Raw genomic sequence first — 27,997 nt, forward strand, 5'->3', positions numbered from 1 at the left:
GAACAATGTAACCTTTTTTTCCTTGGGGTGGGGGAGGAAACAAAACCTAAATTCCTAGTGATAAATTTTTTTTAAATGTCATTTTTAAATCCAGTTGGGACAAATACAACCAAAGAAAAATAAAAAACAAGAAAGAAGAAGAGAAAGGAAAAAAGTAAAAAATAACAACAGAACAAAATCTAGTTGGGAATGCCTGTATGTGAATACATAATTAGATAATGAGACATCTCATTATCTAATGAGATAAGCTAAAGGAAATTTACAGATTCAAAATAAGTCTATTTATACAATGGTCTGAATGCCCCCCCATTCATATGTTGAAATCCTGAATTCCAAAAGGTGATGGTTATTAGTAAATGGGGCCTCTGAGAGGTGGTCAACGGTAAGGGTGGAGCACTCAGAAATCAGATGGAGCACTGATAAAAGAGGCTCCAGAGAGCTCCCTTGCCCCTTCCACAAGGTGAGAGCCCTCACCAGGCCCTACTGTCACCCAGATCTCAGATTCCCACCCTTTAGAACTGTGAGAAACACATTTCTGTTATTTACAAGTCTCCCAGACTCGTATTTTGTTACAGTAGCCCCAAAGGGCTAAGACACAACTATCAAAGAAATGCTTGCTAACAATCTATAATTATTAATTCTCACCCATTCACCTTTCCTAGTCAAAAGACCTCTCCAAAAGAAATTATTCTGAATTTGTTACTTAAAAAGAATCCTATAAATGGCTCCTCTATTAACACAAATCCTCCTATCAGTAAAGTCTAAATCAATGCAATTTTATGACCCATCACTGTGTTCCCGGCAGTTTGGAAGCTAGGTGGCTTCTCACATCCTTTTGGTATATTTTCATGAGAAGCTATGTATATAGAATGCCCACTCTAATTCCACATTGCTGTCCAAAAATAGGGAGGAAGACATGATGAACAAAAGAGACACTGAACAGCTGTGGTAGCCAGCTTTCATACAGCCCCAATGATGCTCACCTCCTGGTGTTTCCACCCTCATGTGCCCCTTCCACAACAAATAGGGCGCCCTAATGTAAGCAACAGGACATTGCAGTAATGGCAAAGTATGACTTCTGAGGCTAGCTCATAAAAGACATGTGCTTCTGTCTTGCTTTCTCTTGGATTCCTCACCCCAAGGAAATCAAGCTGTCATTTTGCGAGGGCACACAGCCAGCCCATGTGGCAAGGAACCGATGGTCTCTTGCCAATGCCCAGCACTCATCTGCCAGCACGTGAATGGGCAGTCTTAGCAGTGGACCCGGCAGCCCCAGGCAAGCCTTCAGATGACGAGAGTCCTGTTGGATCCAGAAGCAGACCCACCCAAACTAGCAGGGCCCAGATACCTTCCCCATAGAAACTGTTTAAAAGAATGTTAATTATGGTTTTAAGTCACTAAGTGTTGGGGTAATTTGCAAGGCAGCAATAGATAATACAGTGGCATAAACAGTAAGGAAATGATCATTTTGGTTTGTTAAAAGTGGATTAAAAAAAACCCAAAAACGTGACAAGGCCAAGATGTTAAGGTAAAGAAGCTTAGCCCCATGGCTTAGGAAACATCAGTAAGGAGGGTATCGTCCTGTCTCTCTCTGTCTGTGTCTCTCCCTCCCTCCCCTCCTTCCCTCCCTCCCTTTCTCTCAGGGAGCAAATAGCAATCTCACAAGACTGAAATATTGGGGTAGAAAATACCTGTGAAGTTATTAGTGCTTTTGAAAGTCGCAGTACAAGGTTCTTTTTTGCTGAACAGTACTGTAGCCATTTCTATGACTTGCACCACTTCCACTTCTTAAACTACCATCTGTCTGCCCCCACCCCTGTGAAAACTCCTGACTCTGGATTACTGACCCGTTTCAAAACCTGGGAGGGACTGTGTTAACAACGGCTGAACTAGTGGACTTAAACAAAAGGATCACAACTCAATCATTTATATTGCCAATCCTGACAATCCAGTCCTCAAACAATAAAATCCAATTATTTAGACATGTGCTTCTTTTATTCTATCCTGATATGGAACATTTTGAAGCCTATGTACTTAGAAAGCCTTTGGTACAGTTTTAAAAACCAAAAACATCACATAAGTCATCATATCTGAGACAAGAACAAAGGGTATTTAAATACCACAACAAATGTGGCAGCCTGGTAAACTAGTGAACTATTTTAAAATATTCTTCATTGAGAAATGTCACAATGTTTCCAGTATTCAACATCAGCCGGATGATATAGTTTTTTTCTATGCCAAGAAGGCAATTCATCATTTTTTAAAAAATCTCTCTCTCTAGATTAACACAGAATGTTCATGAATCAATGCAAGTTGAAAATAAGCTTAAAGATCCAACTACTGAATAAAAAGGGTGAGAAGGAAAAGACTATATATAATAAACAATTTTATATGATAAAAAAAGTAAATAAGATAAAATCACTTTCAGTTTCTGCACAAATACTAGTAAGAAAAAAAATCCTAAATCACTTTTTAGGATTTCCTAAACTAGACGTCCAGTTTCAAATACAAATACTGGACATCCAGTTTCAAATACAAATACCAAGGCCAGACAGCTAACAATGTGAGGGAATGCCCTGTAAAAGTGCACGTGGACATACTCCATTGGCAGTAGGGACATTTGTTTTAAGACAAAGCAAAAAACTTGATATTTCTAATGAGACCTCCTAATTTTTAAACATTGGCAAAAACATACTGCGATTTATAAATACCGAGTTACATAAAATTGGCAGGCTACTACTTTCCAACCGGTGTTGTTAACTCCTCACGCAAGATCACGCTGCTTGTTAGTGAGGAAGAGGGCCTACTACTCAGGCCTTGTGTGTAGAGAAGAAGCCATACTGTCGATCTAAAAGAAGTACTGAAACAAGGATGGGATCCAAAATTCCACAGAGCTTAAAAGTGCAATCTAGTATCATACATTTCACTTTACTCTTTCTCAAAGTTAATAGCACCTAGCTATGGCAGGAAGTGGAAACATAAGTTAGGCTCACCAGGGTGAAGAGAGAAGTAGAGTTGTGATGAGCAGTGATGACTACCCCAGCTGCTTCCACCACAGGGCCTTCTTGTGGCAGGGCCCACGCTCTCCCCTCTCTGCAGCTCGAGCACACCTCAAGCCACCTGGTGCCTGGTCCTATTTACAGCTGCCCAGTGGTTGTTTGCCCCGCCTTTCACACACAGGAACATTTGCCTGGGGATGGGTGTTGAAAAAGCTTTGGCTGTCCTACCTGGGTCTGTCCTCCTGTCTCGGCTGCCCGTCTAGACAGCTGTTTGCTGAACTGGATTCTTACCCACTGCTTCCAGATCCTACCCCCTCTGCTCCCCTTGTCTTAACTTCTCAAATGAGCCCTTCAGCCGCCAGCCATCTTGACCCAGCGTGACAACTCTGGGTCCAAAATAATCGAATCATTAAGAAAAAGTGGCCCACAGGCTCAAAAGATCATCATTATATATTAAATTAAGTCCTTATCACAACTAGGTCCTTATCACAACTGTTGAAGCAATCTCAAATTCAGTACAACTTAGGATTCTACTGACAGACTACTGAATTAATATATCCCTAGCATTTAATTAGTATCATAATTTTCAATATCAATGTTTTAAAAGGCAAGCCATTCTAAAGGCTATAATAATTGCTCAAAAATAAAAAATAATAATATAGAGTGAAACACTTTGAATAGGGACTCTACATGTTACTACAATTAGCTCTACCAAAGTCACCTAGTAAACATCAGAGGAAAGCAAATTTGCAAACAGTTTGCTTGTGTCATTTATTTTTTTACACTGAGAACACTTTAACCACAGAAAAATGTCAGAAACAATGGTTAATTTCCCAGGCTAGCCCTCAAAAAAGTACATTTAACCTAAGGAAGAGGTGAATACTGTATTGTTACCTGCAGGAAAATACAAATGCTAGGGCAGTTAGATGGAACCAAAGCTGATAACTGGTAAGAATGGTAACTTTCCTGTTTTTTAATACAAAAATCAGATTAAGGAGTAATAATGGTGGGCAGAACCAGAGAAAAAGAGAAAGAGACAGATACTCAGTGAATGCTTAATTTGTGCCAGCTACTCTACGTAAATTGAACTTAAAAGCCAGGTCAGTCTGAACCTAAACCTCTAAACTTCATTCACTATACAATGGCCTCTTCCAAATAATTGTTTTGAAACTAGAAATTAACATTTGCACCTACTAGTAAAACAGCAAACCATCTCCATTTAAAGTATAAACAAAAAGTTTAAAAGAAAAAGATAAAGTGACAATTATTTCTAACATGAATTATAATATATTGTAATTGTGCTAAAAAACCCCTCTGCTCATTAAATATTAATAAATGTAACAGATATGCTTCACTTTTAAATTTTGATTTAAAAGCCTAGTTATAAGTTCAGCTATTTCAATTCCTGATTTTAATGTGTGCTGTAACAAAAAGATACTTTACCATGACATGTAAATACAAATGCAGGAATGATCACACTCATTTTTTAATTCCATCCAGAAATAATGCACATTTGGTTAGTAAATTTCCAACTTCCAAAATGCTAATCAGCGGTTATTAAAACCAATGGATAAGTGCTGTGCATTTAAAAATGTTTAGCAAATGAGTACAAAACCCACTGATGCTTTGTTTGGATGATTTTAAAGCAGGTTATAAATTTTTGTTTTGTGGCTACACTTTACTGTGTAATACTTTACTGTGAAAACTGGTAATTAAAGAGAGATGACCAATCATTGTCTTTTTAGTAGAAAATTTAGTTTGAGGGTAATAAAAGAACCCCAACTAGATGAGAGAAAGCTCAGTTCCCATGAAAGCCAGCTAATAAATGAAGGACCAATGAAATAATTAAAAAATATTACACTGAAACCCTAACATAATTACTGATTCAAGCAAGTATTTATTATCAACTGTTTAAAACACTAGATGCATGGTTGATGGGGAACTAAACTTAACACACACATGTAGTTCCAAAATAACACCACACAGACTACTTTTAAGTCATAAAGCGAAAAGCACACACCGAAGGGGTCTGATGGGCAGCACCCAGTCCAGTGGTCATTTGTAGCATCATTAATGGTAACTGAGGTACTATACATTTTCTGACACAATGCAACATATGCTACCTCATACACAAGTCTACGGATATTAAAGTCTAGTTCACAAGAAACAGAGAATGGAGCGACAAATTTTAAAATACCACAAGGAAGAAAGCAGAGAAATTCAAAAGATGGAACATTCTACAAGATAACAGGTCTCTTCAATAAATCAGTTAGCAAAAACGGACCACATGTGAGAGAGACTAAGGGCAAACAATTACATGCAAAGTATGGTCCTGGATTAGATGTTGGTTTGAACATTTTAGATCAATTGGGGAAATATGAATATAACTTGGGAATAAAGATGATAAAAACATGTATTAAATGGAAGAACTGATCACTGACAGAAAAAAGCAGGTGATAAAGCTACACTAGTGAACATAAAATATAGTATACACACATATATATGCACATGTCCTGCTTCTATAATTATAAAAGCATTTTTAAAGCAAAATATTCTCAGTTTCTCAAGGGTTTTGTATATTACATCTTTTTTTCTTTCTTTCTTTTTTTTTACAAAAAAAGTGATAAAATTTCATATTTGAAATGACACGTCAAGTACTACCATCTCAAAATCTAGTTGGGTTAACAGCCACTGACTTACTACAACAGGGTAGCAAACTTACCATTTTGTAGAATGACATAGTTCACTCATGTTTTTGTAAAAGAAAAATTCAGTTATCTTTTATGTTCTTTAACTCTTTTACAGTGATTGGCACAAATTTTTAGTTTCATGCTAATTTGTTATCAAAGATTCTACCATTTGGGATAGTTGGTAAATCCATTTACCAGGCCACATAAAGTGCAATCCTTGGAAACACTGAAGACGAATGAATAGTCAAGCTGCTTTTCCCACACCACACATGGCACCTGACCATCTGACAAAAGCACTAAAGGGGCATGGGCATGTCAATCCTATTTTAAGTCTTTGTAAAGCCTAACCTCTTCTGTTTTTAAGATATAAATAAACAGAAGTACTAGCACTTTATTCTCACACCCCCTCCACACCCCATCAGGTCCTTCTGAGTACCCAAGGATGAAGGGAATGTGATTCCTTTCAGAGGCGCAGAATTTAAAAGGACAGAGAGAGCTAAACAGAGTCAGTTCATTTGGAACAATACTTCCTTCCCAACAGTCCTTCCTCCAGATATTTTGTTTTCGTTTTAACATTACCACACCACACTTCAAGTCAATCATTAAAAAGCCTTACTAACAGCAAAATTCCTCAACAATTCCAGAAAAGGTTATCAAGGCTGAAGACCAATTTTTTAGGGCATTTTCACTCATCTCTACAAATCTTTAATCAGAGCATTCAATGGACTTTTCAACCAGATCAAACCTTCACTTACTTACTTTGATGTTTAATCTTTTGAGGTATCCATATTATATTTTGACATTCCTTTGCTACTATTTTAAAAACTTCCTTTTCTTGGAAGTTTTTGTCCTGTTTCTCCACTTCGCATTATTCATCTCCCAGCTTCTACTTCAGCCAGCCAGTCATGGCTGCGAAGACTTCTGCCACAGCCAAGAACTGCAATCCCACCTGCCGAGCTGGCTGAGCAGAGGAATGAACTCAAGTGGATGTTCAAATTGCTTACCCGGTACTTTCCTAACCAATCAAATCAGTGCTAAGCTAAGAGTTGTAAAATCCTGAAAGGATTTAACCTGAAATATATTAAATACAAAAAAAAATTAACTGTGGCCGGCCCGGTTGCTCAGGCGGTTAGAGCTCCGTGCTCTTAACTCCGAAGGCTGCCGGTTTGATTACCACATGGGTCAACCACAAGGTTGCCAGTTCAATTCCTCGAGACCCTCAAGGGATGGTGGGCAGCGCCCCCTGCAACTAAATTGAACAGGGTACCTTGAGCTGAGCTGCCGCTGAGCTCCCGAATGGCTCAGTTGGTTGGAACACGTCCTGTCAACCACAAAGGTTGCCGGTTCGACTCTGGCAAGGGATGGTGGGCTGCACCCCCTGCAACTAGCAATGGCAAGTGGACCTGGAGCTGAGCTGTGCCCTCCACAACTAAGACTGAAAGGACAACTTGAAGCTGAATGGCACCCTCCACAGCTAAGATTGAAAGGACAACAACTTGACTTGGAAAAAAGTTCTGGAAGTACACACTGTTCCCCAATAAAGTCCTGTTCCCCTTAAAAAAAAAATTAACTTCTGCCTGCTGTTAAATAGAAACAGGCTCAAAATGGAGTCACTTTTGCTAAGCCCCACCGAGACTTAATATAATACCTAACCGAACTGCAGTTTCAGCCATCCCAGGAATGGGATTTTAAACCAATTAATCTGGAATTTCAAGCTCAACACTTAATAAGGTAATCTGCATCATAAAACCCACTGCCTTCCCCTAAGGGGAGGTGACCTTGCCTGAAATAACCCACTCTTGTAACTTCCTTGTCCCCCACTCTTTCTACTTATAAAAACCTTCCACTTTGTACAGCTCCTCAGGGCACCTTTCTATGTACTGGATGGGATGCTGCCCAATTCATGAATTGTTGAATAAAGCCAATTAGATCTTTAAATTTTATTGGCTGAATTTTTATTCTTTAACAATGCCAAAATACACCCTTAAGCAAAGTGAAAAGGCCAACACCAATGGAGAATATGCCAACAAATTTTCAATAAAAGTGCCAAGGGGTTATTTTTTTTAACCTGCAGTAAACAACAAGCAACAAGATTTAAAAAGAGATATCTTATTTATAAAATAATTATTAAGTGTTTTGCTTTTAAGACAACCGATGGCTCCCACCATGCCCACAGCCACCCTCTAAGGGATTCCTCACACAGAAGTCACCAGGTCTGGTTCCTCAAGACCCATCCTGAGGACATCTCATCTGACCAGAGGTAAACTGCTGCGCTAAAAGCAGCCCAGGCACAAGCTCTGTGTGTTCTGCTCTCTTAGATGGAACCACTTCAGCTATGCAGACTTGCTCCAGGGTAGTGTAAGGACTTTTGCTGTCATACAAAGGGCCATTTCTCCAGGGTTCTGTTCAATAATAAACCCGAAGAATTCTGGCTGAATCCCTTTTTCTGTCAGGATTTACTCTAATCACAGGGTTCCCCTCCCCAGTGACTAGCCAAGTATGGGACCAAACAAACACCCTAGTTAAAACAGCCACTTCTCCATACTCTTTTTCTTGGGACCTTGCCTAGGCTCTTTTTCCCACTAAGGATTTTTGCTAAGCACAATAAACAGCAGGAAAGATGGGGAAACAACAAAAACACCACATCAGGGCAGGCTTAAGAACAAAATTTAACAGACATACCCTATAACCTGTGTTTCATACATTGAGAGATGATAAAAGATATCTCAGAAATATTTCTCAACTACTTTTGTGAGCACAAATAGGAAACAAAACAAAACAAAAAAATCCTTAATGATCATTAACTATATGCCTTAAACACAGAAAAAGAAGTTATTAAATTTGGAGGTAAAATTTTAACTAGTACCACCAACTTTTGGTCCAATCACTGTAAATCCCAGATTATCAAACTATTAATCAGAAAAGAATCTTAAAAGGGAGGAAGTATGACAGAAGCAAGTAGCAAGCTAAGGGAAGAAAGAATTTATGTCAGGAACAAAAACACTCCTTTTTATTTTCAAATCTAGGAGAGTAACTATTACAACTATGGTGGGTAGGACTGGAAGAAATACCCACTCGCCACTCTTCTCCACTGAATGGAGTATCTAGTTTCCATACCAAAACAATGAGGCACACTGCTCTCTGAAACACTCCTGCCCATGAATGCACTAGGCACTAGATAAAATTTGACTCTAAAAAAACAAATATCTAAACAAAAACAAACTAAAAAAAACACAAATATCTTTCATGATATTTACAAGTAAATGAAAATTCATCACTCTTGTGCAAATACTGGCTATTCCAAAGCATACTTCCAGTAACCCGAGTAGACCAACCACTCAACATCATACGTAATCTACGTAGTGTATTACCTGTTTCCTTATAACACTGACACACCACGTTCTCTGCTAGATGTTTTGGTGAGAAAGAAGATGATCTTAGAGTCTCATCTTAGTTAGGAAAAAATTGCTTCTATTCATATTATAAAGCACTCTTACCTCATGTGGTACACTTTCATGTTTAAAAAAAAAAAATCACTTACTGGTCCTGACTCCACTTCTACAACTTCACTAAATGGATCATGAGTTAATAACAACGCAGCTTTGGGGGCATTAATTTCTAACCTAAAGTGCCATACACATAAAGGTTTTCACACTAGTTGGTCTTTAGAGCAGTTTTAGGTTCACAGCAAAGGAGCAGAAGGTACAGAGATCTTCCATACATCCCCTCCCCGCAACATATGCAGAGCCTTGCCCCATTGGTCAGTTTTTAAAAAGAAAAACATGTTCTTTCTGGAAAGAAATCAAGACATTATCTTAGAAAAGGTCATTTCAAATTTCCAACAGCAAATTTAAAGTACCACTGTTGTCTGCATTTTCATTAATAAATTAGAAAAGTAGTTAAATACTTACCATATAACATCCAACAAGGAAAGCAGCATTTGCTTGTTTTCTCTGATCAGAGCCAGTAAAATGAACAATTTTCTTCCTTATCAATGTAATGGACTGCATAAAGATACACAGCTGTTAGTATTTTTATTAATTTCAAGTTTTCTAAAACTTTATTTTGTGATGAAGATAAATTCCAAATCTCACAATGTATAAGCATTCATATCAGCAAGACCTTTAAAATATTAACTTTGATACCCTAAAGTACCATGCACCTTCCCATAAAAAAACATAATCTTAGATTACAAGGAATGTACAATTAAAGAGGAAGGTAGGAGATATGAACAGATATATACTTAAAAGTACAGACTACCTTTGAAAGAATACGTAAGAAGCTGGAAAGGGGGGTCTTTTCTTTCATTTTCTTACTGTTTGATTTTTTAAAAAATCTATTTCCAAAACCTTTACATTAAAATAAAAGGGTATGTAAAATCGGGCAAAAATCTGTTGGAAATCAGGAGAGTGAATGAGGTGGGGGGCAGAGTGAGAATGGTGCAGAGAGGGCCCAGGGAGCATAAGCGGACTCTTACGTGGTGCGCTAATGCCCTGTTCTTGATCTGATGGTCAAGACCATGCATGACCTGTGGATATTCGGTTTGTGAAAATCCATTGAGCTATATACTCATGATCTGTACCTACTTCTGTACATATATCACACTTCAATACAAACTTAAACATGAAAGGGATATCAAATTTTAAAAACCTGAGGAACACATGCTTAGTTAGCACTTCCTCACCCACTTCAGTAACGCAAGGAGAAACGGAATCGGGTAAGGGTAAGGAACAGGATGTATTCAGTTCAATAAGCTCGCATTCCTTGGCTTCTGAGTCAGTGATGAATGTGTACATATTTTCCTTTAGTTGTTTACATGGAATAAGAGATCCAAGTTGATTTTAAAAAACTAAAACTCAACCAGCCATAGAGCAACACAGCACAAGACACTCTTCATTCAAACTCTCAACACACTTTTATCACTACTAATCAAATAGGCAGTAATGTTTTGACCAGGTCGGATGGTCAACACTCTACAAGTTGTGCTAGTAAATAATAAAACGTTAAAGAAAGAAAACGACCATTATATTCTTAGTTGACCCAAAGGATAAAAGTCCACAGATGGCTGAGTGCAGAAAAAAAATTCTTTCCAAAGTAAAGCAAAGCAACAGAAGTAGGGGGAGAGGAAATTATTTTTAGCTTCCTAGCCCTGTATGAAACGAAAGACCTGCCACTGACCACTGGAAAAAGGGAGGGGGGACATAAAAACATAAGACCATAAATGCTTATATTCCTAATCAAGAGAGAAAGAAGTCCAGAAAGAAGAGTCTCCATCTCTATATCAATCTGTATTGAATACACATATAACACAAAATAAAAACCAATGCTACTACAACTTCCATTTTATAGATCATTAGCTCATCTAACATGTGCTTCTAACATTTATGATGTGTAATTTTAGATTTGATACTCAAGAAAAAAATCTGCCTACTCATCCACAATTTTTTAATATAATTTAATTTTTAATTAAAAACAAATTTTATTTCTTCTGTGTAGTAGCCTGGTAAGTAATTGATTGAATAAAGCTTTTTTTTTGTTTTTTAATTGCCCCCAGTATCTTCCACTTGAGAATCCACCACAGTGACTAATTTTGAATTGTTAGCAGTACATAAACACTTTTCATTGTGCATAACCAAAAGTTATCAAAGTTTTTTAAATAAATGCATGGGGTCTAAGTTCAGACTAACAGAAATACACTTTTGCAGCTCTTAGTGACACAGCCTTAAAAATATGCTGTTTGCCCTTGCTTCCCCTGCTCCTAATTGTAGGTGTAAAAGGTTAAGGTGAAGAATAACAAGTAGTACATCATAGGAGATCCAAGACTGAATGAGATAGAGTAAGATGAACCGATTTTTCTTTATTAGTCTGCTAGTACTCCCTACCATCATCAAAGTGAAGGTAGAACAATGACCACAGCAAGGGAAGTTTCTCTCCTTAGGGTTTCCGTCCCATTAGGTCAGACAATAAGAGGTTCACTTTATTAACTAATTTCCACTTTGGCTTTTCAAGTATATGAGCAATACCAATCCAAACCAGAACCAAATGACCCAAACTCAAACTGTTCAATCAAAACTCTGGAAAACTAACATATACACTATGCTTTTATAAAACAAAACAAAAAATCACAGATATGTCCCAAACACCACTGCAATGAAAAACATGACATTTCCTTTTTAAAAACAGAGATATGCTTTCCTTACTTTCCCCTCCCCAAGATCAGGCTAACAATGATTAATTAAGTCAAATCCTAAGTAAAAAAGATTTTACCTTTAATTTCTTATTTATCTTGCAACAATATCTGTAAACCATTGCCAGATTGAGTGGTCCAAAATCTGCGTAGAAGCTTTAAAAATGAAAAACAAAAACGTGTATGTATATTCTAGATACTCTGAATATAAATGCCTTTTTGGAACTACAAGATCAAATTAAGACAGAAAGTACACACCAAATTGTTATCAGTCAGTCACACAATTTAAAGGTACTGCGTTAACTAGTGAAGGAGATATTCCAGTAAACAATGCCTATTAAAAAAATATGACCAGTGGTTCAATACCTAAATCTAACCTCAAATAACATATGAAAACACCTTCTGAATAAAAAAACCTATTTTTCCACATATATTTTTCCACTGGTAAAAACATATTTTAGTACATTAGTTTCTATCTCATACTGTAAACTATTAGCATTTCAAATGGAAATTGTAAAATTTAGGAAGGCTCATCCATTTTTATTTTTTCCCTAAGGATCTGTTTTATGACTAAGGGTTAAAGAAAAAACATCCTGCAATTATCAATCAACAGATTTGTCATTTTCCAAAGCTATCCTATTTATAAACATACCTTCAGATTCTTCAAAATAAAAAATGTTACTAACAAGCTTTTAAAAAGCAATACTTACTTCTCATATTCAAGTTCATTATCTATGCTGAAATAATGTACATTTGATGAACTCTTTGGTCTGCTGTAGAGAATGGCAAAACAAAGGCGATCTGAAATGGAAAAATTGCAATGTTCCTTCCTTCAGGTTATTAAAAAACATTTCATATATCATGATGCAACTCTTTTCAAATGAAGTCAAATTTTTATTTTTTCCATGCATGTTTCTAGTGGTAAGGGTGCCTGCCAATGTTCTGGCTATTTTGGTGAGTGATAACAAATAAGCAAAAATTTTAAAGAGGAAATTGCCTTTAACCATAGGTTTCGATAATGATAAGTGACTTTTCAAGTAGCAATATGGCTTGATTTCTGGAGGACCCTCTCATCACAAAACTTTAGTTTCTCTGGACTAAGAAATCTGAGTCACTGGCAGCATGCACTTGACGGCTTGGCATCAACCTGATGACTTTTACTATGTACCACTGTTTTCAAGACATCCTAGAGTCACTGTGGTAAGAAACCGTATTTTAAATAGAGAACGCTTTCAAAACTGCTTCAAAATGAACATTTATGGCTATAGAACACAAACAACTAAATGAACCATGTGTTTATCCAACTGTTCTTAGGGATCACTACTACTCTTATAGTGATTTTTACAATTATACAAATTACCATCGCAACAGAAGCAACGAAAGGTTTCTGCATGACGCGTGTGAGATGAACTTGTGTTGCACAAACGCAGTTAGGCTGCTGTGAGGGTTAGCAAGAATGGAAGCCAGTGTCAATAATGCGCAGAGGCTCCACCTTTCCCCACCCCACCCCCGAAAAAGTTACCTAAAAATCCTCAGAGAAGCAAAGCCATCTGCAAAACCTAGCAGTAACAATACCAGTAGTGCTAGCAGAATACTTATACTCAAATTGTGGCAAAATCAAGTTCAGCTTTTAAAGTAGTAAGAAACGAAGGACGCCAGCTGGCATCCTTTCCCCAAATGGTAATTTAAACAACTGCCAGCAATTCAACTCACGCAGTTGCTGTATTTATTTCCCTGTAAACTCAACTAAAACGTCTTGCAACCACAAACACTCAAAAGGATGACAGGGCTTATTCCTTTCCAACCACAAATGACCCTTGATCCCTGTGCACGGTGACCGCGGATTTTGCACCCGTGGGTGGAGAGGCACAACTTACCGACCAGCCAGGGGCTCCACACGACACAGGTCTGTTCCCGTTCGTCCCAAAGCAAGACCACGCGGGGGGAGCCTGGGGACTAGGAGTCCCGGGAGGCCACCCGTGCCCATGAAACAACATCGGCCCCAGCCCGGAAGGTTAAAGGCACCTCCTGGCCAGCCACTAGCGCCTCCTTGAACCCACTGCCCTCTAAACACGGGGTGTCCCCGGGGGTGCCCGGGACAGGCCAGCCCCGCACCCTCAGCACTCACCTTTGATCACCTCGGCCACCAGACGGGTCCCTGTGCCCTCCCGGCTCATGACTCCAAAGCATCTGGAAGGCGGGGCAGAGGGAAGGACTGGACAGCCAGGGAACAACCAGACGCTGAGAGAGGAGGCGCCACAACCACACCCCCGAAGTTTAAAAAACAAAAAGTTTAAAGGGCCGCGCCCAAGCAATGGGCACAGCGGCGCCCTGGGCCACCCAACCCACCGCAAACCCCGACGGGCCAATCCCGGAAGTTCAAAACTTCTCAAACTGCCCCAAACTGGGCGGTGAGGGCGTGGGGCGCGGAAGCCACCCCAGCTGCCCGGGCTGAGCGTCGCCCGCCTCAGGAATCCGGGGGAGGCCGCGCGGTCATCTGTCGCACCAGGCCCTCCGCGCCAAGATTCTGCACTCACAGGACGTGCAGCACAGAGCGACGGCGGCAACCGTGCGCCTGGTGAAGGAAAGCGGCTCCGAAAGCCAGTGGGAGGACTCCTCGGGAGAGCAGCGATAGGTAGTGAACCTGCCCCCAGTGACACCGACTCGCGGCGCCTCCCCCCGAGGCCGGACCGCCGCCACCAGGGGGCGCTGCAGCCCCGAGCCGCCCGGCGCGGCTCCGGCTCGGGAGGCCCGCGGAGGGTCGGGCTCGCGGCCAGTGCGGGCATCTCACTGACAGCGGACGTGGTCTTCACAATTGTTCAAGATTGAAAGGTAAAGTCAGCTTAAAGCTGAGGTCATCATTCTTTTAAAGGCCTTAGATTTCTCTTCAGAAAAGTATTAGGATGACTCAAAAAGAAAAATTCTGACACCATACTAAGCAACCATTTAAAGTACTTTCTAAACCTATGTTCCTACCGTGTTTCCCCGAAAATAAGACCTAACCGGAAAATAAGCCCTAGCATGATTTTTCAGGATGACGTCCCCTGAACACAAGACCTAATGCGCCTATCGGAGAAAAAATTAATATAAGACCCGGTCTTATGTTCGGGAAAACACGATATGTTAGTCTCAAGTGAAAAAGAAATTAGATACAGATTGAATACGGTCCCATGTAGTGCTGGGATTGGGGGCGATTTTCATTCCCTCCTTTATTTTTCCGAGTTTCCTACAGAAAAGTGTTACTTTAATAATCCGTAAAAAAAAACTGCAATGCCTCTCCCTTAAAACAGACAAGCAATACAGTAACAACTCTTTCCCCAAAATTATACTGTATTTATAATTACAATATAATATAAACATTCTATATCACACATACATTTTTTTGCCTCAAAATTAAACCAGCACGCCTAACTTTATTCTAAAATTCCAGACGATCAAAGACTTCCAATGTAAAAAACAAATGAATTCTTTTATGCTGAGAAGGCCTTTCTAAATGAAACAAAATCTAAAAGCCGTAGGAGAACTGACTACTAAATTGATACCCATTGTTTAAAAGGTCTTGATAGCAATGGACACAAAGTCAAGATAAACTGGAAAATATTTTGAATTCATCTCACGAAGATGCCCAATTTCAATTTTATGTTATTGCAAAATAACAAATGCAAATTTGAACTACATGGTCCGAGTTTTCCTTCCCACTGGGAACAAAGAACAAAAAAACAAAAAAACAAAGGAGTCTGAAAAGGCACTGTGTTGGTGAGGGTGTAGGGAAACAGGCACACTGCTTGTAGGTAGGAATATAAACTGGGACAACTTCCATTAATGGCAACAAACACTTTGTTACCCCAAAATGTGCTTTTTGGGATGTTGATTTTAAGCTGGTTACTAAGAAACAAAAGACCCAGAATGAACCTTTGACCCTCTCCCCTTACCAGCCTAAAGGAATTCAGATAGAAAACCATACTTAAAGGGAGGAAGCATAACCTTAGCAATTAAACTTGACAGGAAGAAATTTAGCAAAGCCTATTTTTTGGACTCCTCTGTGTCCCATTGTTTCTGGGTCCTCCCAGCAAGAATTTGTTTATTATGTTTGCTCTTCTTTGTATCTACAGGTTAACTGACTCCCTCCCTTTGAAAATCCCAGACACCTGCCCTCCCTCTCCTTTGTGCAGAATGACATAAACTTCATAAACCTCAACTGCCCAATGCCTCTGTAGGTCTCATATGCTTATAAAACCCCCACATGTGCAAACAAAATAAATTTTGGATACATAAAACAGCAGGACCTAAGCTTACAGGACAAAGTACATCATATTTGGTGCCTGCTTGCTAAGAATATTTAATAAATGACTGTTGTACAGAAAATTGTTTTATCTGAGACTGGCTTTCATTATAATCCCGTGGTAGTAAGGTTGTGGGGGAGTAGCCAAACTCCATCTACCTGGAGTTTTCTTGCAATTACTGTTATCTATGAAAAAGTCCTGAGAGCTGTGCAAGGCCAGACTGACCCAGGGCAGTTTCCATCAGTGTGATACAGAGATGAGAGCTGACATGAACATGTCCTAAACCACGTGGATAATAACCATGCGAGTCAGACAAACCTGAACCAGAAAGAGAAGTCACACAGAAGTAAAGCAGTCAGCTTCAGCAAACAGATTTTTCTAGGATCCTAAGCCAAGAACTTTGCTAAATTCTAATTTATCTACCCTAAATAAACATTTCAAAGGGAGAGGAGATAAGTCAGGGTCTGTCTCACTTCATATTTCTTGGCAGTGAATAAAAAAGACTTATTTTAATAAATATTTTCAATATTTAATTGCTTTATTAGAAGCAAATTCTTATTCACAATACTCATTCTTTCTCTCCAATGGTATTTCAAGGCCATCCTAACAATGTTTAGGACACAGCTCAATTCTAGGCCACTAGTTATATCAGTAAGTAATTTTTTCTATAGAGAAACCTCTCAGGGATATCTTTAAAAATTGTCATGCTATTTGACTGTAGTTTTTAAGAAAATGGTGTAGAGAAGAAAGGATTAAGGATACATATCAAATTTTTTAAAGTGGGAACCAGGGCAAAAGATTTGAAGGCATTTCGTGAAAGAAGTTATAGGAATGGCATGTAAGCTCTCGAAAAAGGCATGCAAGTCAGGGAAATGCAAATTAAAACCACAATTAATACCACTCCACGGCCACTAGGATGCTAAAATCACAATGACAGCACCAACTGTTGGAGAAGCTGTAGAGCAATAGAACTCTCAAACACTGCTAATAGGAATGTAAAATGGTATTAAGATACTGGAAAAGTTTAGCAGTTTCTTACAAAGTTACATACACTTTCCCTATGATCCAGCCATCCAACTCCCAAGTATGTATATATACCCAGTACATAAACTCAAGAGAAACCGTTGTCTACAAAAAGACTTGTACATGAATATTTGTAACAGCTTTAGAATAGCCAGAAACTGCAAACAACATAAATTTCCATCAACAGAATGGATAAACAGATTGTAGTATATTCATGGAACACCACACAGCAAAAGCAAAAGAATGAAATATTGATACACAAAATAAAATGGATGCATCTCGAAAACACTATGCTGAGCAAAAGAGTTCATGCTGTATGATTCTTGACACATAAAGTTCAAAATGAGGTAAAATTAATCTACACTGACAGAAGTCAACAGTGGTTGCTTGGGGTAAGAGTGGCCCAGAGGGCACAGTAATTCAATCTGTACACATAAATCTTTGTTTTACTGTATGTAAGTCATATTTCACTTTTTAAAGGGTGGGGTCGGGGGGGGGGTGGACAAAATTTTTTGACTGGTACAGATTCATAAAAAGACTACAAAATTAATAAAGTATAGACAATGAGTAGTAAATCACACTGAAACTTAAAAAAAAAAAAAAGAGACCTACCGGAAAACATAGTGTAGCTAACAGATTCTTTCAAAGATTCCTGAAATATTTTTATCCTTCCTCAGTCTGTAAAAGACTTAAGAAAAAAAAGCATCAGGTCCTAAAATCTTCACAAAGAAAAATTCATAGAAATAGAGTTTATATTTTAATGGAAAGATTATCTGCCATTCTTTATATTCTATCATATGGCTCCAACTAAAACTTGCTTCAATTCACACAAATACAACAGAATAATCTGGAGCTCTTCTATCTCTTTTCTCTCTATCTTAAAACTATTGATCTACTAATGAGCCAACTCTCACACTACCTAGAACATCGCTGACCAATAGAACTTTCTGCGATGATATTACAGAAATGTTCAATATCTGCTAACATGTGGTTAGCGGATACTATACTAGACAGCACAGACTCAGCGGAAGTAAGTCCATCCGTTTCTAACCCTTAGCCTCTGACAAGTGGATACTAAAAGACAAAAGGCCTCCAGGCCTCCAACTATCAGAAACGTAAGAGAACCAAGAGAACCGTGCCTTTTTTTCTGCTTTTAGGGACTTTGGTTCCAAGAGTCTTGATCCTGACATCCAACTCTGATTTCCTCAGCTGCTTGAAGAGAATGAGCACCTGTGGTCAGAAACGCACTGTACCCAGCACTGTGACTAGGACACAACAGGCACTTGGTCAAATGTCTGCTTAATAAACAAATGAATAAATAAATGGAGGAAGGGCAGACAGGTAGAGGAAAAGGAAATTCTGATTTACTAAGTACATCCTCATCTAGGCACTTTACAGATAGTATCTGTTATTTTTCACTTATTCTTAGGATATAGGTATTATCGCCCTCATTTTACAGATGGGAGAAGCAGTGCCAAGGAAGAATAAGGAACTTGCAGAGTGTCACTCAGCTTGTGACAACAGGGTAAAACAAAGCTTTGAACAAATATACTGTATTTTGCCATGTATAATGCACTCCCATGTAAAATGCGTACCCACATTTTTGGCCCAAATTTTCAGGGGGAAAAAATCTTTCGTTTTAACTTTTTAATTCAAATTTTTATTTGTTTACACTTAGGTACTTGTTTTTTGTATTATAAAGAAATGTTAGCATTCAGTTTTAAACATATTATGGTGCAAGAAATTTTATGTAACAAATAATTACAAAACAGAATAGATACAAGGTACAAGAAATTTTACGTATCAGTAAAAAATTTACAATATTTATGTACCATAAAAGGCCAAGAACTCTTCGTTATAAGTTCAACAAAACTGATTATCGTATTCCAGGGTATTATTTTGCATATGGATATCGTTATTGATTTGTAGAGTTACACTTTTAACTCATAAGCATAAATGAAAGAATTAAAAACATTTATAAAAATATGGAATTAGTACTATCCATGTATAATGCTCATCCTTATTGTTCCCTCACAAATTTGGGCCAAAAAGTATGCATTATACACGGCAAAATACGGTAACCAATGTATAGGAGCATAGATACCAGTAATTGCCCTGCACCATTTTTTTTAAAAAGTCCCCAAATTCTCATTTTATCAGTGTAGCTTCAAGGAAAGCTATGGAAAAATAATTAAATGGCTCAGAAAAGCAACTTCCAAAACTGTTTATTTTATCTGGTATGGCTGTCAAGATTTAATGTTTTTTGCAAAAGGAAAGATGGGGGGAGCGGGGCAAACAAACTGCAATCTGCATTATACAAAGAGATGCTTTAATTGAGCTTTTCCAGGCTCAATTCCCTTCAAAGCTTTGCTTCCTTGGGGGAGCTGTGACACCACAGAAGAAACACTCTGGGAGATCCAGGAGGAGAGCTGGAAGCAGCACAACTTTGTGGAAACCTAAGAAAGAGAAAGTGGGGTGTTCACTGAGAACCCTCTAGTTGACCAGCCACACAGTTATTCAGCAAAGGCACACACTGCCTTTACTTACAGGTCATTTTTTAATACAACAGACTTTCAAATCAGTAATATTTAGCTCTGTGCAGCAGCCTTACATGGAGCAGGAAGCCCATGGATTTTAAGAGAAATTTGCTTATACATACAGTACTTTGATTTTGAGGAGAAAAAAGCTCCTGCTAAATTTAACATAATTCTGAATTAGTCTTCTTTATGCTTTTAAATTTGAAGTTTGATATTTTTTAATAAAAGGTTTTAGGAGAAATCATTAAAAATCCAGGAATTTGAATGCCAATCCTGAATTATATTTATCTATTTTATGACAGTGATATTTAGCTTGTAACTATAGAGCAGCTTTATATTTTACAGTATTATCTAGATACAGTAGTTACAATTTAAGAATGCTGCCTGAAAGCAGGAATGTAATCTCCCTTTGAGAAAAAAAAAAATCATAAAATACTAAAAATTTTGATAAAATTACACCTGGTAAGTATATTTTGTTTTTTGTTTAAATTGAATGAATATAAGCAAGCACTCTGTTTATGCTTAACCACATCCTAAAAAATTCTAACTTCAAATATTCTGTTCCATTCCTAAAAGTAACCCTTATATTTGTCAGATACACATATTTGCCTAAGTAAAATACAGCAAAATATTCTCTGAAATCTAGATTCTTGATCTTCAGGAGCCTAATATAGTCTAGGAAGGTACCTATACCTACACAAATAACAATATTAAGAATAGCATGCAAATAGAAATAGATGTGAAACTGAGTTTTTTAAGACTATAAGGGTTTTTTGTCATCAAAAACAGCGTAACAAACTTTATCATCATAACCATTTTTAAGTATACAGTACATTAGTGTTAACTATATACACATTTGTTATGCAACAGATCTCTCGAACTTTTTCATCTCTTGAACTTTTTCATCTTGAAAACCTGAAACTTAATACCCACTGACCAGCATCACCCCTTTTCCTCCTCCCTCCAGAATGGCAACCACCATTTACTTTCTGCCTCTAAGACTTTGGCTACTTTAGATACCTCATGAATAGAATCGTACAGTATTTGTCCTTTTGTGACTGGCTTATTTCACTTAGCATAATGCCCTCAAGGTTCATCCATGTTATAGCATATGACAGGAGGTCCTTTTTTTCTTTAAGGGTGAATAACATTCCAGTATATGCATGTAGCATATCTTCCTTATCAATTCATCTGTTAGTGGGCACTTGGGTTGCTTCCACCTCTTGACTATTGTGAAAAATGCTGCAGTGAACATGGGTGTGCAACTATCTCTTTGAGATCCTGTTTTCAATTCTTTTAGATATACACATATCCAGAAGTGGGATTGCTGGACCATATAGTAGCTCTATTTTTAATTTTTTAAGAAACTTCCATAATGTTTTCCATAGCAGCTACACCATTTTACATGCCCAACAACAGTGCACCAGGATTCCAATTTCTCCATATCCTTGCTTTTTGTTATTTTCGTTTGTGGAGGGCGCAGTTCAGTTCCAGGTCCAGTTGCCGTTGTTAGTTGCAGGGGGCAGAGCCCACCATCCCTTGTGGGACTTGAACTGGCAACTTTGTGGTTGAGAGCCCAGTGGCCCATGTGGGAATTGAACCAGCAACCTTCACCATTAGGAACACGGAGCTCCAATCGCCTGAGCCACTGGGGCGGCCCCATTATTTTCGTTTTTCGTTTTGTTTTGTTTTTGATAGTGGGCATCCTAATAGGTTATGAGGTGATATTTTATTGTGGTTTTGACCTGCATTTCCCCAATAATTAGTGATGCTAACATTTTTTTCGTGGTGTGAGGTAACAGAATATATATTGGTCTCTGCTGCCAGTTCTTGGCACAGAGCTCCCTAAAACTTGTGATTTCCTAAGTGCTAAGAACACTAGGAATATCTTTTGTTCTAATATTTGGTCTTTGACTCCAGTTCCTAGTACAGGATATTAAATCCCTTGGAATTCACTGGGTGATAGGAGTGTCTTTTGTTCTAATGAGGCAACTCTGTGGGGACTCCTGGATGGGTCCTGGATGGGGGCTAATTGTGAGAAAGACCAAACCATATTAGAAGCTTGGGATTTTCAGCCCCACCTGAATTCTCTAGAGGAGAGAGGAGTTAAAAATGGAGCTGACAGATAGATGGTTAGATAAAGAAGATGTAGTACATATACACAGTGCAATATTACTCGGCCATAAGAAAAGATGAAATACTGCCATTTGCAATAACCTGGATGGATCTGGAGATTATCATGCTAAGTAAAATAAGTCAGACAGAAAAAGTCAAGAACCATATGACTTCACTCATATGTGGGATATAAAACTAAAAACAACAAAGGAACAAGACAAACAAAACCTCATAGACACAGACAATAGTTTAGTGGTTACCGGAGGGTAGGGGGGTGGAGGGAGGGTAAAGGGGGTCAAACATGACGATGGAAGGAGAATTGACTGGTAGTGAACACAAAATGTGATATGTAGATGTGTTATAGACATGTACACTTGAAACCTATACAATTTTACTAACCATTGTCACCCCAATAAATTTAACAAAATTAAAGTTAAAATTCAAAAAAAAAGAAAGTGGAGCTGATAGTTGATCATGCCTAGTGAGGAAGCCTCCATATACCATGTTTCCCCGAAAATAAGACCTAACCAGAAAATCAGTCCTAGCGTGATTTTTCAGGATGGCATCCCCTGAGCATAAGCTCTAATGCATCTTTTGGAGCAAACCCTAATATAAGACCCGGTCTTATTTGGGGGGGAACACAGTAGTATGGGTTTCAGGGGGCTTCCAGGTTGGGAATACATGGCGGTGCTAGGGGAGTGTTGGGCCCAGAGGGGACATGAAAGCTCCACCCCCTATCTCACACCCCTTGCCCCACACATCTCTTCCATCTGGATGTTCCTCTATATCCTCTGGCATATGCTTTTATAATAAACCGGTAAACAGTGAGTAAACAGTTTTCCTAAGTTCTGTGAGCTGCTCTAGCAAATTAGTTAAACCAGAAGACGGGGTTGTGGGAACCTCTGATTTATAACTACTTGGTCAGAAAGACAGGTAACAACCTGGACTAGCAACTGACATCTGAGGTGGAATGGTGGTCTTGTGGGACTGAGCCCTTAATCTGTGGGATCTGATGCTATCTCCAGTAGTGATAGAATTCAGTTAAACTGTAGGACTGTAGAGGAGAGACTGTTCCATGACGTGACCACTTCCGGACCCTGCCTGACCACTGCCAGACATTCGTGCTAGCTCCAGCTTGATCCAGGCCAGAACACAACAGGGATTGTTTCCCACAAAACTGCTCAGAAATTGTCCGTCCCCCACCCCTGTGCCCCAGGTATGCTGGTTCCTAGAACAGATCCTCTCTCATTTCCCCTTATAGGAGTCCCGCCCCAGTACTCGCATCCATCCTGCCCTGTCCTTTATAACCCCTTAGTGTCTGCCACAGGGCACAGTGAATATCCATGTGCAGCCCAAGACGCACCTGGTATTAAGTTCCCTCAATAAACTTGATGTAATGCTGGAGCTGTCAGCCTCTTTCTTTGCTCTCTCTGCCCCAGGAAATTTTTCCTAATAAGGACACATAACTGGTGTCATACAATTGCTTGGAATGGAGAAAATATCCACACATTTGATGATCTAAAGTGTGAGAAGGGAGCCGTTCTGCGTAAGCGTAAAGGAGAAACACAGGAGGGAAGACTGGGAGGTCTTTTTCCAATACAGCTTGTTGGCCATCTGTGTTTACCTTCTTTGCAGAAATGTGCTTTCCCCATGTTTTTATTGTAGGAGTTCTTTATAAGAGTTTTTTATATATTCTGGATATTTAATCCCTTAATATTAATTCATATGACAGATACATATAGTTTGCAAACATTTTTACTATTCCCTAGGTTGCCTTTTCACTCTATTGATTGCATCCTTTGATATGCAGAAGTTTTTAAGTTTGACGTAGTCACATTTGTCTATTTTTGCTTTTGTTGCCTGTTCTTTGGGTGCCAAATCCAAGAAATTACTGTCAAATCCAATGTCACGAAGCTTTTCCCATTTTCTTCTAGGAACTTTATAGTTTCTGGTCTTACATTTAGGTCTTTAACCCATTTCGAATTCATTTTTGTGTATGGTGTAAGAGTCCAACTTCATTCTTCTGCTTGTGGCTGTCCAGTTTTCCCAACACCGTTAGTGGAAGAGATTATCCTCTTCCCCGTTGTGCAGCCTTAGCACCTGTCAAAGATTATTTGACCACATACAGGTTCTTCCATATTTCTCGGTTCTTTTCCGTTACACTAATCTATGCCAATACCACATTGCTTTGTCTTATATGTTTTGAAATCAGAAGTGTGAGGCCTCCAGCTCTTTCTTTCTCAAGATTGTTTTGGCTGTTCAAGGCCCTTGGTAAGACAGGTACCAAGATTCCATATGAATTTGGGGAATTTTTTTTTCTATTGAAGTTGAATCTATATTGAAATTCATATATTTTTTTTCTAGGCAAAATGTACCATTAGGATTTTAATAGGAATTGTACTGAATCTCTAGTACACTTGGATAGTATGGACATTTTGACAATATGAAGTCTTTCAGGCAACAAGCATATAATATCTTTCCATTTATTTGTATGTTCTTTAATTTCTTACGGCAATACAAAACTGTAAGGTCTTTAAAGACCATTTTGTTTCTAAAGCAAATTCCTACTCACTTATGAAACAAATCCATTCACTAAATATGATCACCATTAGCTATGCTAACTTACTCTACAGATCAAAAACAGATAAAGAAGGATATTAAGTCTTATTTACAAGATCAGAATGATCAATCCCTACATTTTAATAATTAAAAATGAAGCCCTGAGTTAATCATCTATAAGGTAAATGCAGTGTTAACACAGTTAAAGTAACTCTTCACTCTTTAGTCTAACATCTGAACAATAAGCAGCCACTTCTACCTTCTAAACTCTGTGTCTAGGCACTAGAGTCTAAATGAAATAAAATGAAAATGTTTTCAAGAGTTCAGTTAACTATCCAGAGTATTGTTAATATGTGAAATAAAATAGTGAAAATACCATTTATAATAGTAACAACAAAGATTAAATAGCTCAGAAAAATTTTAACAAATATAAAATATTCTATGATATGAAAAATGTAACACATTAATGGGCTACCCAAAAGGGGACTTGAGCAAACAAAGACATCCATGTTTGTGAACAGAAGAGTCATCATCCTAAAGATGTTTTTACTCCAAGTTAGTATTTTTTTAGTATTCATGTAAATAACTAGAAGAATTTTTTGTTTGTTTATGGAATAGTCAAGTTCATCCTAAAATTCATATGGAAACACACGCAAAAATAAAAACAAGAATAGCTGGGTGGAAAATTTTTTTTAAGAAAAGGTCTAAAAGGCTCTCTCTGCCACCATCAACTTGACCTTCTGGTGTGGCCCCTTGCAGTGTGTGTACCTCTTCCAGGACCTGAGTTTATACTTCTCTATTTAAAAAAAAAAAGTCTTAAATGGAGCTGGCACTAACCAGATATTAAATAAAAGGGCTTCTATTACTGATACAGAATGTTCCCGGCACCTGGTCAACACATATACAATAGAACAGAAGTTATGAAATAAACCCACATACAGGAATATAATACATGATAAAGATGATAAACCAGATGTTGAGTAAATATATGGTATTAGGTAGCCATTTGAAAAAATAAATGAAAGTGGCTCCATGACCTCACAGCAGAATAAATTTCAAATGGAGAAAATATTTAAATGTAAGAAAATAAAAACTTAAAATACATAAGAAAAGACAGGATTTCCACTACTAGCCAAGATATAGACAGTATCAGGAACCAAATTACCATTCCTCCTAAAAATATACATATATATATTTTTAAAACAGACAAGATACATTACATAATGGTTTTCAAGACTTTAGATATCAGGCAATGGAGGATAGTGATCCCTGAGACAGAGGAAACAAAAAAGGAGAAGCCTAAGGTTGCCCACGCTCACTGCTACTGCACTGGGAGGGTAAACTGAGGCAGAACCCAGCAGACTACCCGAGTTCAGGAGATGCAGTTGAGTCCAGGGAAACCAAGTCAGCAAGAGTTCATAGGGCAGAGTACCAAAGAGGAGGAAGTTGCAGAGAAAGAACCCCAGAGATTTGTAAAAAGTCCCAAATATTTAACAGAGTACAGAGCATGCATGTGAGTAAACCACTAGAGGCCCAGGAAAGAACCATCCAAAAGAATTAGAGCAAACAGTGTCTGACACTCACATAAAGCTTAGGAGAGCACCTCTTCTCAGCACCCATTATGTAAAAACTTCTAAATCACGGGGCACTGGATTACTGTTATCTCTGGAAGGTCTTGCCTCAATAATGAATAATCGGCCACGGACCAAGCACACTGATCCACCCCTACCTAACAAACAGTAAAGGCAAGATCAGAAAGTATGAAACTGTTCCCAAGTAACTTAACTGCATCACTGAACAGAGCTCAAGATTTATAAAAATACAGAAATTCCTAGCACCTACTAGAATCACAGAAATATCCAGCACCAACTAAGGTAAAATTCAGCATCCAGTAAGATTGCCAAGCATGCAAAGAAGCAGAAAAGCATGACTGGTAATGAAGAGAATAATGAGTCAATCAAAATAGACCTAGAACCAATGCACAAGTTAGAATTAGTAGAGAAAGACATTAAAAGTTATAACTGTACTCATATTTCAATGTGTAGATGAAAATATATATCCAGAAAAAAACATATATATATTATATATGTTCATAGTAGCCTAAAAGTGGAAACAATCCAAATGCCATCAACTAATGAACAGATAAACAAAATGTGATAGTCACACAATGAAATATTATTCAGCCACAAAAAGAAATGAAGTGCTGCCACGTGCTACAACATGAATGAACCTCACAAACATGCTAAGTGAAATAAACCAGTCACAAAAGGTCACTAATAGTATTATACAATTTCTATGAAATGTCCAAAATAGGAAATACATAGTGAGGGAAAGTAGATTAATGGCTGCCTAGGGCTGGGAAGGAGGAGAAGGTGAAGGGAATGGGGAGTAACTGCTATTTGGTACAAGGTTTCTTTTTGGGATAATGACAATGTTCTAAAATTAGATTATGGTGATAGTTGCACAACCCCGTAAATATATTATTTACCCCCCAACATACTATTTTTAAAATGTTTACAATTTAAAGATTGAATATTTAATTTAAAAGGTAAATATTATATAAAAATACTATTACCAAAAACCACTGAAATGTACACTTTCAATTGGTGGGTTTGTATAGTATGTGAATTATATCTCAACAGGTCCATTATTTAAAAAATAGAGTTAAAAAAATAGAGTTAAAAAAAAAAGTAAAGACACAGAAGATATATATATATTTTTAAAAAGGCCCAAATCCAGCTTTCTGAAGATGAAAACTACAATCTGAGATGAAAAATACATTGGATGGAATTAATGGCAAATAATAGAAGAAAAGATGAGTGAACTTGAAGGCATGGCAGTGAAAACTATCCAAATGAAAGAGTGAGAGAAAAAAAAATGAAAAGATCATCAGTGTCCTGTGTGACAGCTTAAAATGGCCTAACGCACAGGTAATTGTATATTGAGGAAGGGGGGAAGGCAGGAAAATATTTAAAGGAATAATGGCTGAAAACTTTCTAAACTGATGAACTCTATAAACCCACAGATCCAAGAAGTTCCATGAATCCTAAGCACAAGAAACATGAAGAAAACTGCACTATAATCAAATTGCTCAAAACCAGTGATAAAGAGAAAAGCTTAAAAGCAGCCAGAGGGGAAAGCCCATACTTCGTACAGAGCAGCAGATAAGGATATCAGATTTATTATTGGAACCCAAGCAAGTGATAAGACAGTAGAGCAGCTTCTTGAAAGAAAAAAGAAAAATGCCAATCTTGATTTCTAAACTAAACCAAAAAAAATCTTTCAAAAAGGAAGGCATCATGAAGGCATTTTTAGATATTCAAAAGATGAAAGAGTTCATCACCAGCAGCCCAGCACTGTATGAAAACTTAAAAAATATCCCTCAGGCAGAAGGAAAATGATACTATTTGGAAATCTGGGTCTACACAAAGGAATAAAGGGCACTACAAATGGTAACTATATAGATAAATACATATGATTTTCCTTACTTAAATCTCTTTAAAATATTACTGTTTTAACCAAAGTAGTAACAATGTACTGTAAGTTTTTAATATATGAATAAGTAAAATGCATAAGAACAACAGCATAAAGGCCAGGCCAAGGA

The 27,997-nt window shown here is 37.9% G+C and overlaps 1 protein-coding gene across 6 annotated transcripts in view; it reads right to left on the bottom strand.

Annotated features, from left to right (window-relative positions):
- CDC14B (cell division cycle 14B) overlaps positions 1–27,997 on the bottom strand; it is an 84,229-nt gene that overhangs the window by 40,646 nt on the left and 15,586 nt on the right. For 4 of the 6 annotated variants that reach the window (XM_081067240.1, XM_081067241.1, XM_081067239.1 and 1 more), the window contains exons 1-4: positions 14,005–19,534; positions 12,587–12,677; positions 11,957–12,032; positions 9,601–9,693 (exon numbers count right to left, since the gene is read on the bottom strand). In XM_081067240.1, the coding sequence (XP_080923366.1) occupies positions 9,601–9,693; positions 11,957–12,032; positions 12,587–12,677; positions 14,005–14,662 (918 nt within the window). In that variant the 5' untranslated portion in view covers positions 14,663–19,534. Of the gene's footprint in view, positions 1–9,600; positions 9,694–11,956; positions 12,033–12,586; positions 12,678–14,004; positions 19,535–27,997 lie in introns of those variants that run through there. The other 2 variants (XM_081067243.1, XM_081067242.1) reach the window with 1 other exon arrangement.

Source organism: Rhinolophus hipposideros, assembly GCF_964194185.1.
Source record: "Rhinolophus hipposideros genome assembly, chromosome: 11".
NCBI classification, from domain to species: domain Eukaryota; kingdom Metazoa; phylum Chordata; class Mammalia; order Chiroptera; family Rhinolophidae; genus Rhinolophus; species Rhinolophus hipposideros.